A 19,216-nucleotide genomic window follows, 5' to 3' on the forward strand; every position below is an offset into this window, starting at 1 on the left:
GAACCAGGTGTAGGTTTACCCACTGAGTGTGTCCCCTGCACTGTTTTCTGTGAGATTTTAGGCTGGCGTCCTGGCTTTTCTGAGCTGTAGTTCCTTTTCTGTAAAGTGGGTACGTCGGCTCCAATCACCTCGGGAGCTGCTGTGAGGCTCTGCACAGAATCTCAGCAGCTGGCACATGGCGACACTCAGAGCATGGATTTTATTAAGCACAGTGCGGCTTCCTCAGGTGTCAAACGGCTGAATTGGATCGCTTTCCATTTTGACAAGAACTTCTTACTTGATTGCATGAAGTTGGAATAATGAGAATGTTTTATTTCTATGACAATCCAAGACAACAAATTCAGGACAGTTGTTACCCTGCAGAATTAAGTAGAATTAAAGTGGAAAGCCTGAGAGGGTAAGTGGAAGTTCTTCCTCAGTTACTCAAAACAGCATCAGAAACCAATTGTGTCTGCTATGGTTAGTCATCTAGATTTTCCACAAATTTGTTCCCATAAAAAAAGGTGCCTAATCCAAGTATGGTTGTGTATAGGTGCCTGTTCTGTATAATCTGCAACGTTGCCATGGTAACAGGCTCCCTCCCAGCTGACATCTCAAGGATGCCATACATTAGGACATAGATGTGCCTGTGCTTGAAAAGACACTCGGCCTCATCTTCACGGGCTCTGTGAGGGCGCCGTGCTGGGTTGCGGGGAGCCTTCCCGTGCCCTCCGGTCACACGGTCATTGACGCCTTGCCCCAGTTGTGAGCTGCTTCCTCAGGGTGATGCCAGAGTCCTGGGGCAGTGAAGCCTTAACTCTGGTACTGGTTACTGAATTGCCAAGTGAAGTGCCCGCAGCTGACACAGCAGCATGTTGCCTGGCAGGTAAGGGTCAGAGAGAACCGATGACCTCACCTGTGTAAACTTTCCATCTGTTGGAGCGATGCCGTGGTTTTCCTTCCTCCTCTCCCAGGGTCCCCAGCACAGGTCCCTAATGGCCCACTACATCCGCCCTCTCTCTTGCAGACTCCTGGGACAGAGGCCGTCGCTGTCCCCCCGGTGCAGTCAGCGCCTTCTCTAAGGCGATGGACCAGTTGCTGTGCTTCAGGTGTCAGACACGTGTCATGTGTTCAAGCTGGGGACCTGGTAATCCTCAGGCCTAAGGTTTCATGTTAGAGCTCTGCCGTCTGAGTGCGAATTTGTTTCCGTGTTCAGCCCTGCCCATTATTAGTTATCCTTAAGCTTTACAATATGATTTAAACTCACAGCCAAGTCATTTTGTCTTAACTGCTTTTTCATCTTCTCTCTTCGCATGTTTTGTTTTGTTTAATACAGTGGTGCTGATTACTATGATTATGGACATGGACTCAGTGAAGAGACTTACGACTCCTATGGTGAGTAACTGGCCAGGATGAATCATAACTAGACAGGGGAATGAACACCCTAAATATCTGAATTGAGGGGACAATTCTGTCACAAAGGCATGTTGAGTATCAAATGGAGCTTCTTCAGTTCATCTGTGCAGATCTAGCTATTTTCAGAAGCTCCTTTAAGATTTAAATGTAATACTTAAAGGGACTAAAGACTTGCAGAAAATTGCATGAATTCAGATTCTGAACTTAGATTTTCTGTTGGGGTTGATTGCCAAGTGCTGATTTTCTTATTTATAAAATAGTTTGCCAAATTGCAGACACTTGATAGCATGGGTCTTTTCGAAGCGTCTTTGCTTCTTGACAGTAAAGGAAAATGAAGCAATTGAGAATACAGGTCTGAAATGACTCTCCCTCCCTCATTTTTATATTTTAATTCATCTCTAATCTCAAATCCTCTAAAAACATTACAGTGGGAGTCATTATACAAAGGTTACAAAAGCCGAGCCAGGATGGAGATGGAAAGCTCTCTCAGGCTTATAGGGGGCCAGCTAAACTCCACTTAATTCACTGGGAGCTGGTAGGCATCTGTGTCCAAAGTCTCATTATGCAGAAGGATGACACGTTTAATTAAAAGAATTGGCGGTAGCAACATTAATGATAGTAAGAAACTCCTTTGCCGCAGGGCAAAAAGATCAGAGAACGTGAAGCTTCAGTCAGTCGCAAAGCTCTGAGAAATGCCATGTACCCAGTGCAAGTGAATCAGGACTCTGGCTGATGCATGCTGTGACATTTCTCTGAACATAACTGAAACCCCATTCCTGATGTTTTTTTTGAAGTGCATTTTGTTATATCACCTGCCCCAAGCTGTGATGACCAGAACTCAGATTTTCTTTCTTTTTTATTTTTGTTTTTTTTTTGGTGGTATTATTTGTAACAAATGCTAAAGAGAAATGCCTTGGTTTGTCAGAGTGCTGTCTACTTAAACTGATGCAAGCTGGCCTGAGGGAATGACGTTGATTGCATGATTGTATCAACAGAAGAGGTCATTTTAAGCGTTTTTCCTTCAGAGCTTTTTTAAATTGGTCTCTGTAGACACATGGCTTTTAAATTGCGGAATGTCGCAGCAGGTATGTTAACTGTTTGTTGTCAGAGACCCATAGATTCCTCACTGTAAGTGCAAGGTTGCACAGGTGTTTAATTTCAGGAGGTAGAGATGATAGAACACCTCTAATATTGATACTTTTGTCTGGTATGGATTGAGTATTGTCATGAGTGAAATTTGATGTTATGCCACTAAATGTATTTCATATGCAGCATGTATACAATTGAGGAATAAACTTCCACCAGTGCAACTGTGATTTACTCTCCTATCGAAGGACTGATGGGAACGGTGTGGCCTCGCTCTTTCCCGGGCCCACTCCATGTCGCCCTCCAGTTTTATCTTCTTTTGCCTTCACACATTTTTATCTGTGTTTTCTTTGTTTTTGCCATTAAGAAAATATAGGCAATCTCTTTCTCATTCTCTTTCCCATCCATAAATGTCTTAATATTTAGCAAAAGGCAGTTCCATTTGCTGGTTGAGCTTGTGTGCTTTGTTAAATGAGTGGCCAAAAGGGAACTTCTTGCCATTTAAGGTACAAAAATCATTTTACTTCCCATGGGTTTTGCTAGTGAGAGGACCCATTTTCCACTGGGTTTGTAATTTTTTTTTTAAGTAAATACCCTTGGCCTTTTCAGTGCATGGGATATATATCTTCAATGTGACATCTACCATTGATTCAGGGCTAAGTTGGATTCTGAAAAATGAAGCCAGTAGGATCCATGGCAACGATCTAATTGTGATTCATGTTACCGATTTTAGGGCAAGAGGAGTGGGCTAAGTCAAGACCCAAGGCCCCCTCGGCGAGGACAGCGAAGGGCGTCTACAGGGAGCAGCCGTACGGCAGATACTGACTGTACTGTCTGATGTTGTGAAATAGCCAGTCTCCGCCAGTCCTGTGTACTGTTCAAAGTAATTTTTTTCTATGAACAATCCCTTTTTAAATAAATCAAATGCTTAAAATATGAATGGATGGAACTTAAAACTACTTTGTTGAAACAACCTGGGCAGAAAAAAAAGACATGTAAAATTTTGTTATTTCCAGTCTGTATATGAAAAAATAGGTCATCAAAAGAAAAAAAAATAACTTTGATTAACTAGTGTTAAAAAAAAATAGGTTTACTAAATATGTTAATCCATTCTTTTAATATAAGCCTCACCTTGCATTTTAAAGGTTTCCATAGAAATTTATTTTATCTTTCAGCCATATGCTAGTTTTTTTTTCTCTTGCCAACATGCGTAAAAAGGGAAGCCAATTATAAGTGCAAATAATGTGGTATATTCTTTTGTAACTCAAGTCTTGAAATGTTCTGTAGTGTTAAGCAAAGTATCCCTCTTGCTTGATACTAAATAAACTTTTGAAAGAAATTTGGTGTGTGTGAGCTAACAATTTCATGTTTTTCTTATTTAAAAAGGCCTTCATAAATAGCTGTAAACAGGGAAAGCATTCATTTAACAACGCTTGTCATAAAAGGGTCACACTAAACATTGTACAGCTTACTTAAAAAAATGGTACAAAATTAAAGGTACCATGAGATACTCACCGTAGATTTAAATGCTGTTTAAAGAGTCCACATGGTATCAAGCTGCTTGAGTGGCACGTTAAAACTACGCAGAACCAAATCTTGTTTAAAAACTGGTTTTAAATAATATTTTCTGAAAAAGATGTGATCAGTTTTCATCTTGTTGAGCGTTTTTTCACTAGTGCAACTTTGGATTTTTTATGAGAATTTTGGTACCTTAATGAACACCTCGCTCCCTGCTGGAAGCAATAAGCACAAAGCTTTTAAAGACATTCTGACTTGACTAATTGAGGTCGCACTCGCCAAGGCTGAGGATGTGTAACCCTTAAACGGTCTTCATTTTCAAAGGTAAATAAATCAAATAAGATTTTAATCTCACTTAATTTATCTTAATATAACTAATAAAACCAGGGAGATTACAACTTAGCAAGTTTCATTATCCATTTTAGAAAGGTTTTAAGATCACCTAAATTCTCATTTTAAAAAGTTTAATTTGTTTTAGTAATCTAAAAAGTCTTAGTTTAGTCAGTTTAATTGGGGCCAATTATTCCCTATTAAACAAATGTAAAACCTCATAACTAGTTGTTTGTAATACATTATTTGATGAGTAGTTGAGGGCACTTCTTAAAACGGACAAATATTTGATAAAGTTATTCTTTAATCATTTGGCTTAAGTTTTTTTTTTAATTGTAGATTATGTGAAATGTTTAATTTTTATTTCTTGAGGGATTTCCTTCTCTTTGAGTAAAAAGGTCTTTTCTTTTGGTAGGAAATGTCAGCTCTCTTGGAAAGTCAGAGGAACTGGAGTGGCCCTGGAGCAGACAAAGGTGAGCGCCTTTTGTTGCAATTATTTTGATGTGTTGCAGAAGATGAAGACAATTTCATGCTCACCTGAAGTCACAGGGAAGATACCCCACGTTGCTTCCCATTACCAGCACTAGTGATCACGGCACATTAACTTGGCCAGTTCCAGAGGAAGCTTCCCGAATGTAAACAAGTCAGACCCAGTCAGCTTTGTCTGCCCTGCAGAGCTGGGAGGCTCAGGTCATCACACTATTTAAGTACCTGGATCACTTTCTTCACCAAAAATATTAAAACAGTCTAGTCAAACATGAAAAAAACTTCCTAATAAATTATTAAGTAAAAACAATACTAAACCTAATGATATGATCCTAATTTCATTTTTTAAAAACGATACCCTGCTTATTTATTTTTTTAGGCAAGTATTACATAGATATACTAAGCAATTTTGACAATAATTATCTTAGGCTTGTGGAAGTATGATTTTTGTGTGTGTGCTTTTCTACCCTTTCTAGATTTTGCAAAACAAATTATTTTATGAGATAAATATTGTAAAGTGTGTTTTAAAAAGTTGTTTAATAAAATTCAAAAGACGTCTAGGGATCTGTGAAGGAAAGGTATCATTAGTTTGGTCTCCCTTTTCAGATACTCTTATTTTTTCTAAACCATCAGAAACACTACTTCAGCCCTGACACCCCAGACAGTGTTACTTTTTAAAAGTATTTGTATTTGAGCCCTTTTTATATGGCTTTGGACAAGTCTCACTCTGGAAGTCAGCACTGTAAGAATGATGTTTATCTCATGTAGTTGTTGTTAAGAATTAAGTGAGATAACATTGCAAGAACGTTTTGTAACTTAGGAAATGATATAATAATGTGAAGGTTGTCACAGTTGAATACACTGAATATACATATTTAGTATGTATGGGGGTATACATGAGCTAATTTTTTTCCTTAATAGCCAGAAACAAATTACTGTTAGGAAGAAAATAGTTCTTTTCACTTTCATAGACCAAAAGAAGTCCTCTTTTTTTTTTTTTTTGCTTCCTTTCTTGCATAGAAGGGTAATGAGACATGTAACACAGTTTTTCAATGTGTGACATTATATTGAAATTTTTCACTATTTTGAATAATAAATGTATGTTTCTTAAAGCAGATATTGTGGATAGATACAGGGTAAACCCCCAGATGGTCTTAAGAGCTAATTCATAGGAATTGTTCAATTTTATGTGTATGTTCATTTAAAAAAAAAAACCCATAGCTCCATTGGACCATAGGAAGAGCTTGGTGAGCCAGCAAGGTCAGGAACCACCAGGAACACTGTCGGACAGGAATTCTGCTTGGCTTTCCAGGGCTTCCCTTATTTGGCATATACTCTACCAAGCCTTATCTCTTCCTCATTTCAATGGGAAGTTCTGCTGCATACCGACAGCCTCACCCTGTTCCTATGGGCACATTGCATTGTCCCACGTCCTTCCCTAGCCTTCATCTATAGCCTTGGGCTTTGTTTTCTCATTTGACAACATTTACTGAGCATGAGTTCTACTTGGCACAAAGGAAGTACTGGCAATACAAAAATCTGTAAGATATGGGCCTTACATCCAAGTAATTCATGGTCATGGGGAGGTGACAGGCTGACAAGCCAGTGCTTGCTGTTCCCTGTTTCTTTGCCTGTAGAAGCCGTGCTGATCTTTCAGGACTTGACCCAGGGCCCTCTCTTCCTTCATGTCCTCACCGTTAAACCAGGTCACAGTCTCTGGTGGCAGTCCCTCTACCCTCTCTGAAATAGTGTGCTTAGTTTACACTTCCCCATTTCAGCATCCATAGCATATGGTTAGATTGGTTAGTTTGCCATATGACCAAGCACATGCTTATCACTTCGTATAAACAATTTCATTGAGTCCTCACAACTGTAAGAAAGTGTTATCTCCATTTCACAAAGGAAGGCACTTAAGCTTCAAGAGGTGAACTCACTAATGTAAGCTCCCCCTCCCTGTAACTGGGCGAGCCGGTTTGGAGCCATCACATTAGTGTCTCTGTTTTTAACCATCCTGTTACATTGTCAGTCACTGACCCCTCATTAGATGAAAGTCTCCTTAGGAGCAGGGACTAGTTTTTATGTTACCTCGTGTCCCTAAAAAGAACTCCCACAGCACTGAGCATTGGTTAGACATTATGATCCATAACCATGCCTCCTCTGTCTACCCAACTCCTGCTCCACAGTCCTTCCCAGAGAGATTCTGTGGCTGTATTTAGGTCCTGACTCTTCTTATATTCAAGATATTCCAGGTTGAATCAGTTATCAGCATTCATTCAGCTACACTGTCCCAGCATCTGCCATGCTGCAGTGGAAATGCAGTGCTGAATGACACGGTCCTGTCCTGGAAGTCACGACAGTCCGCTGGAGAGATGGTAAAGGAGAGCGTCAGGGCTGTGACAGACACAGGCGTGTGACAGAGAGACACTGCCTGGTGGGGCAAGGAGGTGGGAACGGCGCCAGCAGGAGTATCGGGACCGGTAGAAGCTGACCAGCCGGGCAAGTTGTCCTTGGGGCTTTCATAGCCCAGCTCTGCTTTCACCAGCTTGGTGACCTTGCCGAGCTCCTTGGCCTCCAAACTGCCACTCACTGCAGTTCCCATCTGTGCAGCTGCTCTGTAGTGATACCTGCCCCAGTGGGACTGTGAAGATTGGAAGCATGCCTGGCACAAACGTAGCTATTTACTCATATTTTGCTATGTAAATATTGGGAGTTATAAAAAAACATGATCATCTATGAAACTAAGCAGTCATACTAGATAATTAGAGAAAGCAGGAGCTGATACTGTCTGGGTCGGCAAGGGACTCAGTGAAGGGTCTGGTAGGTCCTGCTAAGAAGCTTAAATACGTGAGCCCACTTTCGGTTGTAACGTCATCCTCACCTCTGAGCTCAGCCTGCTCTGTCCCCCTGGCCAGAAAGACTACCTTTTTCAGTCTGTTCCAACAAGAACTGTGTACACACCTCTGTTTGCACTGGCTGTTGATCCGAAGGCCAGACAGAGAGCGCTTTAAAGCAGGGGTCCTAACTTTTCATCCTCTCCTCCCACCTCTCAGCACTGCTGGGCAGAGAAAGGGTCTGCTACTCAGTCAACATGAACAAGGTGACTTTGGCGTGTGATCCGTACAGTTCCCACCGTGCAGTATTAAGAGGCGTTAAGAATGGTTTGCAGACAGCAAAAAAACAAAAACGAAACAAAAAACCCACTTATGTTAATTGTATCCCAATTCACATAGTCTAGTTCCGTTGGTTTAACTCAAAACCAGGCAGCGACTCTGGTCACTGTGTACAGAGAGATGGGACGCAGAGTTTAAAACTGATGATTTTAAGAAAAACTTAAATTCTAGTAAAAAAAAAATCTAATTAACCAAAATATAAGCCACTTTATAGGGTATGTATAATAAATATAAATAATAGTTTATTTCCTGTAAAGATAATATCTATTTATATTTATGTTCAGTGTCCTGCAGGGAGATACAAAGGGAAAAAAATCCATCATTTTATTTAAAATAACAAAGGTTACTTAATGCTTAATTCTGTTTCTGTCTTTGAGATAAGGTATAGGACATGTTAAAATCCAGTGCACCCTCCCCTCATTGAATGGAAAGGCCCATCGGTGGGAGGTGACTCCAGGTGGGGGTCTTGTTTCAGGGACCCACGCATGGCTGAGACTGTTTTCCTGGAGCTAGGATGCTGAGCCCTTCGGTGGCTCTCTGGGGTTTTCAGGACAGAGCTCAGCCTCGGGCTCCGAACAGAAAGCCTGGCGCGATCCCGGCCTGCTGGATCCACTGCAGCCGCCTCCCGCGCTGCCCCCGCCTGGCCGCTGAGCACCCCCTCGGCCGGGCTTTCCCAGCAGGGCCGTGCCAGGCCTGAGCTCTCCTGCCACTGCTGGCCAGACCAGACCCCTGCCCTCCGCGCTTCTCCACATCTGCCTGCTAGCTCCCAGTGCCCGAGGGATGCCGCCGGCTCAGAGAGGGGACAAGGGAGCAGCCCTCTGCGGGCGCTGGGCTGCTGTCGGAGCGAGATCTCTGCTTGTTGCGGGTCCCTCTCCAACGGGCAGACCCGAGGTTTCTCGAAGACGGAACCAAGTCTGATGTGACTCGTTCCCCCGGATCCCAGCCCGGTGCTGGAATGGAGCAGCCGCTGAGCCGCTGCTCCCGGAGGAGTGAATGAGCGAATGAGCAAAGGAGCCCATGACCCTGTAATCCTTCGAATACTAGCACTGAAAATTTCTCACTGTTAGTTTGGTTTCTCAGTAGAAATGAGATATTTACTTCTGTAACCACTGGCTTTTTCAGTGGGAAATATGAAGTTGGAAAACCAGAATATGTCCTTTATTTAATAGGTAATACAGGTGGTTGGTACAAAATCCAAAATTTCCAAAAGAGAACACAATGAAAAGTTGGTCTGCCCCCAGACCACCAGAGGCAGCTCTTCATGTGATCTTTCCATGTATTTTTCCTGCAATCGTGCACAGGCAAAGCATATTTTTTTCTAATTATTACTATTTTAAATTATTATAAAAATGATTTATTTCTAATTATTACTATTTTTCTCATGCAAAATAGTAGTTTCTTACCCTCTCTGTTTCACTTTAGAATGTATCTTAGAGCTCATTTTCTATCACTTCATACTCTGAAGCTCCCTTTTTCTTTTTATTGGTTGAATAATATTTATATGAATGAACCATAATTTAGAAAACTATTGATAGACATGCAGCTTGCTTCCAGTATGTTGTACTCACTGAAGGCAGAACTAGAAAGCGTAGGCTTACATCTCTGTTATTGGACACACTTGTATACATCTGAGGAATAACCTTCTAAAGGGGATTCATTGAGTCACTGCATTTTTTCTAGCTATGGCTCTGCTGTTCCCCATCGAGGCAGTGGTGCATCAGATACACTGTTCCAAGAAGCTTGGACTCAGTGCTGTGTGCAGCCCTTAACTGTGTGCAGCTCTTAGCACCTGCAGCCACACAGGAGATCCGTCTCTTCAAAGTGGGTTCAAGCGGCCTGCCCACCCCCATGGGGGTGAACGAGGCGCACTGCATCCATTGAGGGCCTCTCTCCCGTGTGCCACTGGGTCATACAGCGACAGCAGAGAGAGAAAAATCACACCTCCCTTCCTCAGACCCACGGTGGCTCCTGTCCCTCTGGTACTCATTGCCATTAGCAGGTCATTCCGGGGCAGCCTCCATCTCTGCCACTGGCTTTTCCACCCCAGGGTCTGCGCTGCCCTTCCTCTCCTCTGGGTCCCCAGCCGGGGGTCTCCCTCCCTCCTGCCTCAGGAGCCTGCCTTCTCTCGCTCCCCTTACTGGCTGAAGCTGCTCTGCTAGTGGTGTTGTCTGGCATGTGTGGCTGTGCCCCATCCCTGCCCCCACCCCCAGGCGGCCCCCTGAGGGTCTCAGACCGAGCGTCCTGTTGTGTGCACACCAAAGCACTGAGCCATCAGGCTTTAAGAAACACTCCTTGAGTCCTTAAGCAAGGCCCTAATAATTGGATGGACTAGGCTAGATGTGTACCTCTTAAAGTATTAGGCCTCAAAATTGTGATTTGCTTCAGATGTATGGTGCCCATTGCTTCCTGTGCAGCTGACACGGAGCAGCCCACTGTCCGGCACGGTCAGCTGTGGAAGGCTGGGTGGGCACCCAGGTGGCACAGGGGCGAGGGGCCCAGCTCTGCATGAGGGAGGGCAGGGACGGGAGGGTTCTGCAGAAGAGGAAAAACCTGGATGGGTTTTAAAAGTCAAGTTAAAATTTAGAAGCAGGGAAGAGAAAATTGTCTGAGTGACAGGTAGATGCAGGGGGCCGGCCTTGGCCAAGGCAGGAAACCACATCGTGCGGGGGGGGGGGGGGCCTGTGAGCTGTCGCTGGCCCAGGAGAGGAAAGGGAGATGCGGGGAGGGAGTCAGGGGCCGGGGCAAAGGGAGCCAGGACCAGCAGGCGCCGAGGGGGCCCCTAGCACCAGGCATGTGTGGCCGGCGCTGTGAGAAGCCAGTGACGGCCACATCTTCATGACGATTGGACTTTTTCCCCTTTGATTACCACTTGCTTTTTGAAACAACAGCTCTGTTGTATATGACACCTCAAAATATATTCTTTCGCATTAAATTTTTTTCTTAAACATGCCTGAGAGTCGACCCTCCTCTTCATGGACTGTGCCCGCGCACGCCCACGGGGGCTCATTTCCCATTCGCACATGCGCGGCATCGCCATGCTGAAGTCAGAGCCACGGTCGATCCTCATCATACAGAGTAACCGTTCTTTGCCTTCCTGAGCACAAATATATCGTATCCTTAATTTCCTTAATTGTGTTGTGCATTACTTTCCATAAATGTCTTCATTTCTATTATATTTCTGCCTGCCTGCTTCCTTTGCCAAAATCCTTCCTTCCCCAACAGAGTGTAATTATTAGCTTCTTGATGTGCACAAATATATTTCATTTTCCTCTCTTGCAGGACCTTTCCTTCTAATCATGGACTGCTTAAGAATAGTTAACTCACCAACGTGCCTCATCAGTAAATGAATCCACTTGGGAACTTGAAAATCATCTAAATTTTTTTTCACAATTTTATGTTCTGTGAAATGTTTTATAAAATGTTACATTTTTTAATTTGGAAACCCTGTTTTAAAATAAAGAAAGTCAGTCTTACTTTGTGGGCTCCTAACAACAAAAAACAAGTAATTTGTGTACTAGTTAATAAAGGTTGCCTGTTTCAATTTCTTCTACTTTAATAGAAACCCAGAAAAAGTTTTATTTTTCAGCACAGCTCTAAATTTTGCACACTTGGGAACCATGTGCATCTGTAACTCAGTGCAAGAAGTCAATATTCTATACATATTACGGTTCAAAAATGATTTATCTGTTTCAGTCGCGGACCAATAAACATGGGAATGTTATGCCAAAGGTGTTTGGCACCTAAAGGGTTAATTATACGAGCTTCTGCAGGAAGCAGAGTCGTGCTGCAGGATAGCAACCTGATTTCCATGCCTCTCTGTAATTTGTTATGGAACATAAAGGTCACAATCCCTGTGGACAGTATTATCCTGTTCGTTCTCTTTTCATCATTTACTTGTGCATTGTGATTTTAATTCATTATGCCCCAGGAGGATGTTTTATTCTTTATGCTAGAAGCTCACACCACATGTCTCTCAGTCCTGGAATTTCAAGAAGTCTAGTGCACTGTTAAATTGTCACTCTCTTACCTCAAAGACACATTTCTTCAAGGCATTCACTTTTTACAGTGTACTGTGTTGAAAGCATTATGTTAATCACAGAATAACCTCTAATAGGTTCACTTTTCCTGATCCTCTCATGATGCATTCTAAAAACATGATTTTTACTTCTGCGGTTTGTATGTTTACATTTGTCAGAGACACATTTCTCCATCTCAGAAGTGCAAAGACTCAAGGTATGCATGTTGTTGCGAGCGCAGCCGGACTGCTGCACGATGGGGATGTGAGCGCCACAGAGCACACAGGAAAGCGTCGCCAGCGAGGGTCAGCCCCGTGCACCCTTTTATTTGACCTTAACATATGGAAACTTGAGAACATAAGCCAGGTTGTTGTAAATGGAAACTAATTTGAGCTCCCTTTTGCCTGCAGCCCTTCACTACTGAATCAGGGACACAGTCTTAGGCCTGCAAGTAAAATGCCCTGGATTCAAACTTTCTGACTCATCTGTTCCCTTCTCCTTGATCCCACTCTTACTACCTGAGATTTGGCTTCTTATTTTAGTGCCTCCATTACTTAATTCTTTAAATGTATATTTATTGAGAATCTTGTGTATACTGGGCACCATCCTACTTATTAGAGAGCAAGGAGAGCCAATGGGAGGTTGTCCTGTCCTGGGGGAGCTTATGTCCCAGTGGGAGGAGACAGAAGCTGGTGGGGGTGAGCGCTCTGGGGAGAACAGAGCACAGTCGCGGGAGGAGGGCTTAGACCTGCGTGGTGGAGGACAAATACCGCCATGCTTAGCAGGGACCTGGGAAAGTATAGAAATGAGTTACATCAAGACGCCAGCAAATGCAGAGATCCTAAGGCGGGACCATGCTGGGAGCCTGAGGACCCCAGGGATGCCGGTGCAAAAGAGGGCAGTGCGCGGGGGCCAAAGAGAGGGCGCTGAGACGATGGGACCAGAGCCCATGGGGCCATTTTGAGCTTCAGTGGGAGCTGCTGGGGGAGAGGAGGTGTTGAGCAGAGGGTAAGGTGATCCACTCTGCACTTGAACAGAATCACTGACAACCACATTGAGGATAGACGGGTGGAGCAGGGTGGGGAGACTGAGAGGCCATGTGGTGACGAGAAGAGGGATGCTAGCCTGGCCAGGGTGACGGCCATGCACCTGCTGCACACTGGCCAGCATCAGATGCTCTCTGAGAGCAGAGCCTCTGAGACTTAGTCCCCAGATTGGATGTGAAGTGCAGAAAAGTAAAAGTAGGATGATGTCATGATTTTGTCCAGGAGCCATTGGGAAAATAACATTGTCTCTTTCTGAGAGGGGAGATTAATGTTAAGTCTGAGACACTGGAGTTTGGAGGGAGATCTTGTCTGGAGATAGAAATTTGAGAGCCATAAAAGAAAATTGTGAGTGTGGGGCCCTTGGATTACACAACACTTAGTGAGATGGATTGGAACCAGGAAGGGGAACCAGGCAGGAGTGCCCAGGTCCAAAGACCCCCAAGAGCTGTAGCCTGGGAGGCACGGGAATCAAGGGTGTCCCGGAAGAGGGGCGAGCCCTCTGTTGAGAGGTAAGGGCTGAAGATGACATGGACAGAGGCCCCAGGACCATGACTGACTGCTAGAGTGAGCTGGAGGCAGGTCCAAGAACAAATTGGAGGAATGAGTGTGGCCAGCTCTCCAGGAGCTGGCTTTGAAGAGCTGCTGGAAAGGTCTATGGAGCTGAGATGGAGAATTCAGAGAATGGAGAACACGAATGGGTCACTGGAGGGGAACAGGCGGGCCATCTGGGCATGGCTGCAGGTGGTGGTGACGGGAGCAGAGCAGGGCGCCAGAGCACCCTGTCCACAGGTGTCCTTGCTTTGGGTTCTCTGCCAGCACAGCGGCGTTTGCCATCACTTGCTGCCTTCTGGCCACAGCCAGGCCTCAGGGCCCCGCGGGCTCCAGACCCACCAGCCGGGCCCTTCGTGCTTTGGCTCTGATGTGCCTGGATCCTGAAACCGCAGGCAGGTTGGGTAATTCCACCGTCTGTCATCTCAGTTCTTCACATTCAAGCTGAGATTTTCCTGGTTCTTGGAAGAATGAGTGCTTTTCATCTGAAATAAGGACACTTTGGGTTTTATTAGGAGACTCTAGATTCTAGCACTTAAGTCTTCTATTTTATCTGGCCTCCTAGACGTGGCCTGCTACTGCAGCTGGGGCTGGAGGCGTCCAGGCCGGCCCTCAGCCTCAGTTGACAGAAGAGGGGAGGAGGAGCTCCCAGGGCCTCTGCTGGCCCCACTCGGCCCCACCACAGGGTTGGGGGCCTCCTAACCCCTGGGCAGCTCCCACGGGCTCTCCACGGCCACACAGGAGAAAGTCCTGGCTCCCACCGGCCCCCGACGAATCACTGAGCCCCACTATGCGTGCTCTTCACCCAGGGATGCCGTAGCTCCCCAGCCCGCCCACCTCTCTCTACGCTTCCTCCAGCCCAGGGCTTCCCAACTCTGTTAGGACAGGTGCATAGACACGCAGCTGGCCGCGGTGTGGGGGAGGCCCAGGGCTTCCCTGCCCTCCTGAGCTGCCCAGGCGGGGGGGGAGTCCACGTCTCTGAACCATTCACAGCACGGGTCTGGAAGCTCCGAGATTCTCACCAGCTCATACTCCCCCAGTAAGTTCCCCAGGGAACCCCAGCCACACTCCCCAGGCCTAGTCATCAGCCTGGGTATGGTCACTGGCCTTACAGCCCTGCAGGGCAGACGCCATCTTAGGCGACAATTTTCCCAACTCAGCCCAGGGCCTGACCCACGGGAAGGGCTCACTGAACCTCCACCAGGCAGCAACTCCGCTGGGGCGCAGTGGCGGGGAGTCGCTCCACAGAGAACAGCTGAGCGAAAGAAGCCGGTAGATGCGAAATGCACCTTTACTCTGCGGCTAAGTTTGTTTTGGTCCATCTCAGACGGCCAGGGTTCCTCCTTGACATCATTTTTTTAGCTAGCAGCAACCTTTCATGGAAGGCTGCAATAACCATTCTTGTGTTTATTTCTAGAGGATCTGAGTGACTTTCTACGGTTAAAAACAAAAAAGGTGATGGCTTTTAAGTGTGGAAATTTATATTAGTCTCTCAAGCTAGACTTTCAAAGCAACACCTTCATGCAGTTGTCAAGGCTGTGGCTGTCCACACTGAGACACCACCTCACCCCAGACAGGATGGCCAGCATCGAAAAGACCAGAAACAACAAATGCTGGCGAGGATGCAGAGAAAGGGGAAGCCTCCTACACTGCTGGTGGGAATGCAAACTAGCTCAACCATTGTGGAAAGCAGTATGGAGGTTCCTCAAAAAACTAAAAATGGAAATACCATTTGACCCAGAAATTCCACTCCTAGGAATTTACCCGAAGAAAACAACTCAGATTCAAAAAGACATATGCACCCCCATGTTTATCGCAGCACTATTTACAATAGCCAAGAAATGGAAGCAGCCTAAGTGTCCATCAGTAGATGAATGGATAAAGAAGATGTGGTACATAAACACAATGGAATACTATTCAGCCATAAGGAAGAAACAAATCCTACCATTTGCAACAACATGGATGGAGCTGGAGGACATTATGCTCAGTGAAATAAGCCAGGTGGAGAAAGACAAGTACCAAATGATTTCCCTCATTTGTGGAGTATAACAATGAAGCAAAACTGAAGGAACAAAACAGACTCACAGACTCCAAGAAGGGACTAGTGGTTACCAAAGGGGAGGGGTGGGGGAGGGCGGGTGGGGAGGGAGGGAGATGGGGATTGTGGGGTATCATGATTAGTGCACATGATGTGTGTGGGGTCATGGGCAAGACAGTGTAGCTCAGAGAAGACAAATAGGGACTCTGTGGCATCTTACTACACTGATGGACAGTGCGATGAGGTATGGTGGGGACTTGATAATAAGGGCGATGTTATAACCACATTGTTTTTCTTATGAAACCTTCCTAAGAGTGTGTATCAATGATACCTTGATAAAAAAAAAAGACTGGTTGTCAGGCCAAAAGGCTCGCTGCCTTCTGGTAACCTGAGGCTCCTCTGCAGAGGGACCCAGGCAGGAGCTCTTGCATTGAATGATTGGAAGCTCTGGCAAAATGATACTTTTGTATCTCCTCGTGTCCCTGCTCATTGGTGGCCCCTAGAGTTTTCGTTCACTGCCAGCCCTTCCATGGATGCCTAGCTCTGACCTCTTTCCCGTCACCCAGTTGTGTGCCCCACCGACCCACCTTTAAACAGCACCAGAACGTCCGTGCCAGCGCCTCGTGCAGCCCGCTCCGGGCGGCGGCTCACTTCTCATCCCTCCGCCCTTGCCCCACAATGTTCTTCCTCCAAACTGTTTCTTCTCCTGGCCCTTCAGACTGCAGCCTCTGGAATCAGATCAGTACTGACTAAATTGGGTACCTTCATGTATTTAGTGTCAGTGTGCAACAAACTGTCCCAGAACTTAGCAGTTTAAAAGAACAAACATTAACGACATCATACCTTTGCTCAGAGTCAGGAATCTCAGGCACATTCTGGCTCAGAGTGCCGTGAGGTTGCCAACTATCAGCAGGTGCTGCATCGTCCCAAAGCTTGACAGGGGCTGGAGAATCCACTTACAGATTCACTCACAGGGCTGTTGGCCCGAAACCTCCGTTTCACACCACATGGGCCTCCCCACCGGCTGCCCGAGCCCTCAGTGCGACAGCTGGCTTCCCCTAGATGCATACTCCGGTAGAGTCCAAGAGTAACAGCACATGGGACAAAACCACAGACTTTATATCCTAATTGCAGAAGTTATGTCACATAATTTCTGCCACATGCCATTGGTCAAACACAGCAGCCCTGGTCCAGTGCCATCCTCGAGTCCAGCTCCCACTGGGCAGGTTACTGCCCCTCTCTATGCCTACGGTCCTCACTTAAAAAATGGGGGTAGTAGTGCCATCCTCAAAGGGGTTGTCAGAGTGAACCCTGTCCCATCGTATATATCACCTATGAACTATCTGGGAAATAGCCCAACACCCAGGCACGTGCACACGCGCTTCCACCGTAGAATGTAGACGCCGTCCCTTCTCCCTTCCTCGGCCATCGTACCGTGGCCCCCACTGAAAGAGTCACCTCTGGGGGCAGGATGAGGATTTGCCCCTCTCCCCTCCTCCCACACTCATCTCCACAGCAGGTGCAGGTGACCTGTCTGCCGGGTGAAGGAGCCCCCTCCATGTCTGGGAGCCTGGGGGCAGCCCCTTCCCTCCCTCTAGCTCCTCCAGCCACCATGTGCCCTGTTCTTGGTGTTCGGGGTTCAGCCTTGCCAACCTCCATCACCAAGGTCACAGCCTTCCCTTAACCCTCATGGCCCGTGAGGGGCTTTGGCCCTGGCTTCTCTGCTGGTTCTCATCGTCCTACCTGCTGGTTCCATTGCCATCATTCCCCTGCAGCCCTGGCTGTCTTGGCTTTCTTCTCTTCAGGTCCCTGCCCACTCTGGGCCACTTGCTGGGCCCTGCCTTTGCCAGTTTAAGCAGCTGACAGCAACGGGGCAACCAGGTAGCTCTTCTGCCCATTTCTTCCAGTGTTGGAGCACAAGGGTGCTATTCCTCGGGGGTCCCAGCTAGCCCCTGCTGACCTGTCACCCACCTTGTTCTCCAGAACCAAGCCTATGTTTTCAGCCTTCGTTTCTTCCCCATCAGCTGAGCAACATGACAGACCTGTACCTGAGTCTCAGTTCTTTCATCTATAAAATGGGTGTTTTCATGACTACCTTGGAACACCGGGGAGAGACTCTGAGAAGCTTCTCGGTGGTGGTGATATTGGGTCCCGGGCAGGAGAAAGCTGACCCACGAAAGCGTGCAGCTGTGGCTCACTTACTCACTCACGCTGCCCGGCTGAGCACCTTCTCTGCTGCAGCCCACGCTGCTCCAGGGGCTGTAGGGAGCAAAGATGTTCTTGCTCTCAAGCAGCTCAGACTGAAGGCGCCGGGAGATGGGAGGCAGCCAGGAAGATCACATACACGTTTTCTAAAAACCAGAAAGCAGAGCCTACATAGACATCTAGACGGCTGGACGAAATGCAGGCTGATCTCCCCAGACAAAATGCTCCGATGTGCTGACCTGTTCTCCCAAAGCCATTCCCCGCGGAAGGAGCCCGCAGCTGTCCAGGGAAAATCAGTGTCAACACCCAAAGAGAATTTTTCTTCGTGACAGAACAGTGCAGGCAAAGGAAATTGGGTCTGCTACCCTCTGTGGGCAGGAAATGATCTCCAAAGATGTCAAAAGACCATCACAGAGGCAAGATCCCAAATCTTCAGAAGAGGGAAGTGAAAGGGTAGCAAACCGGGGCGGCCAAGTGCAGAGCTACCTCGGGCCGCTGTGGCCGCAGCAGCACTGTCTGTGAACGGTTTGGGGAGAAAGCCTAAAGTCCAAGGGAATTGCAGGAGTTGGGGGCCTGTGCTTCGGCCTGGATTCTCCTGGTGATGAGAGGGCCGACATTTATTATGGGAAACCACAAGCTATTTTCATAGTGAAAAACATGCTGCATTAATCATTCCTAAGACCACACAGGCTTGCCTAAGCCTTTCTAAGGCCTGAAGTCTCCATCTTAAACCAAATGGTACGACCATATTACAGAATATTTATTTCCCCCAGATCTTTTCTCCTACAGCTCTATTACACTAACTAATTGAAGTCAAATTGTAGATATTTTAGAAAAGGAAATGTCTTTCCCATTAAACTATTCAGCAGTGTGCCTGTTTCCCTGCTCCTGCAGAGCCAGCACGTTTTCTTCGGCCCACACAGTGTTTTACATTATTTTCATCTGTTACCAAGCAAGCTATACAAATATCTAGATTTCTGACTTTTCACGATAAAATGGGTGATCTACAACTACACCCTCTTTCTGCATGCCCACTGTCTGCTGGGCGTGGAGCCATGGAGCTGAGGCCCAAGCCCTGGCTTCTGCCCAAGTCCCTGCCGCTCTCCAAAACCTCCTGCCCAGCCTGCTGCAGCCACTTGCTGGTACCTATTGGCCTCACTTGCCGTTTGCATTTGATGTCCACAGCCCCAGCAGTGAGGCCTTGTCCCATATTCTCTATTGTGTGTCATGAAGACATCAAGTTAGCTAGAAAAAGCCACAACTCGGTTCCCTAACTGTTTCATAATAGGATGGTTACTTGAAGCCATTCAGCAAAACCTGCTCCTGGCACCTGTCTCCTGGTTCACTGGGAGCTCAGCAAGGGACGGCGGGGGCAGG

At 46.4% G+C, this 19,216-nt stretch overlaps 1 protein-coding gene across 4 annotated transcripts in view; it reads left to right on the plus strand.

Moving 5' to 3' along the window:
* The window catches only part of KHDRBS3 (KH RNA binding domain containing, signal transduction associated 3), a 199,093-nt gene extending 187,624 nt beyond the window's left edge, over positions 1–11,469 (plus strand). For 3 of the 4 annotated variants that reach the window (XM_037023269.2, XM_037023270.2, XM_073230194.1), the window contains 2 exons: positions 1,316–1,374; positions 3,215–3,820. In XM_037023269.2, coding sequence (XP_036879164.1) covers positions 1,316–1,374; positions 3,215–3,306 — 151 coding nt within the window. In that variant the 3' untranslated portion in view covers positions 3,307–3,820. Of the gene's footprint in view, positions 1–1,315; positions 1,375–3,214; positions 3,821–4,744; positions 4,803–11,264 lie in introns of those variants that run through there. The other variant, XR_005062642.2, reaches the window with a different exon arrangement.
* Positions 11,470–19,216: the final 7,747 nt, after the last annotated feature.

Source organism: Manis javanica, chromosome 2, assembly GCF_040802235.1.
Source record: "Manis javanica isolate MJ-LG chromosome 2, MJ_LKY, whole genome shotgun sequence".
NCBI classification, from domain to species: Eukaryota; Metazoa; Chordata; class Mammalia; order Pholidota; family Manidae; genus Manis; species Manis javanica.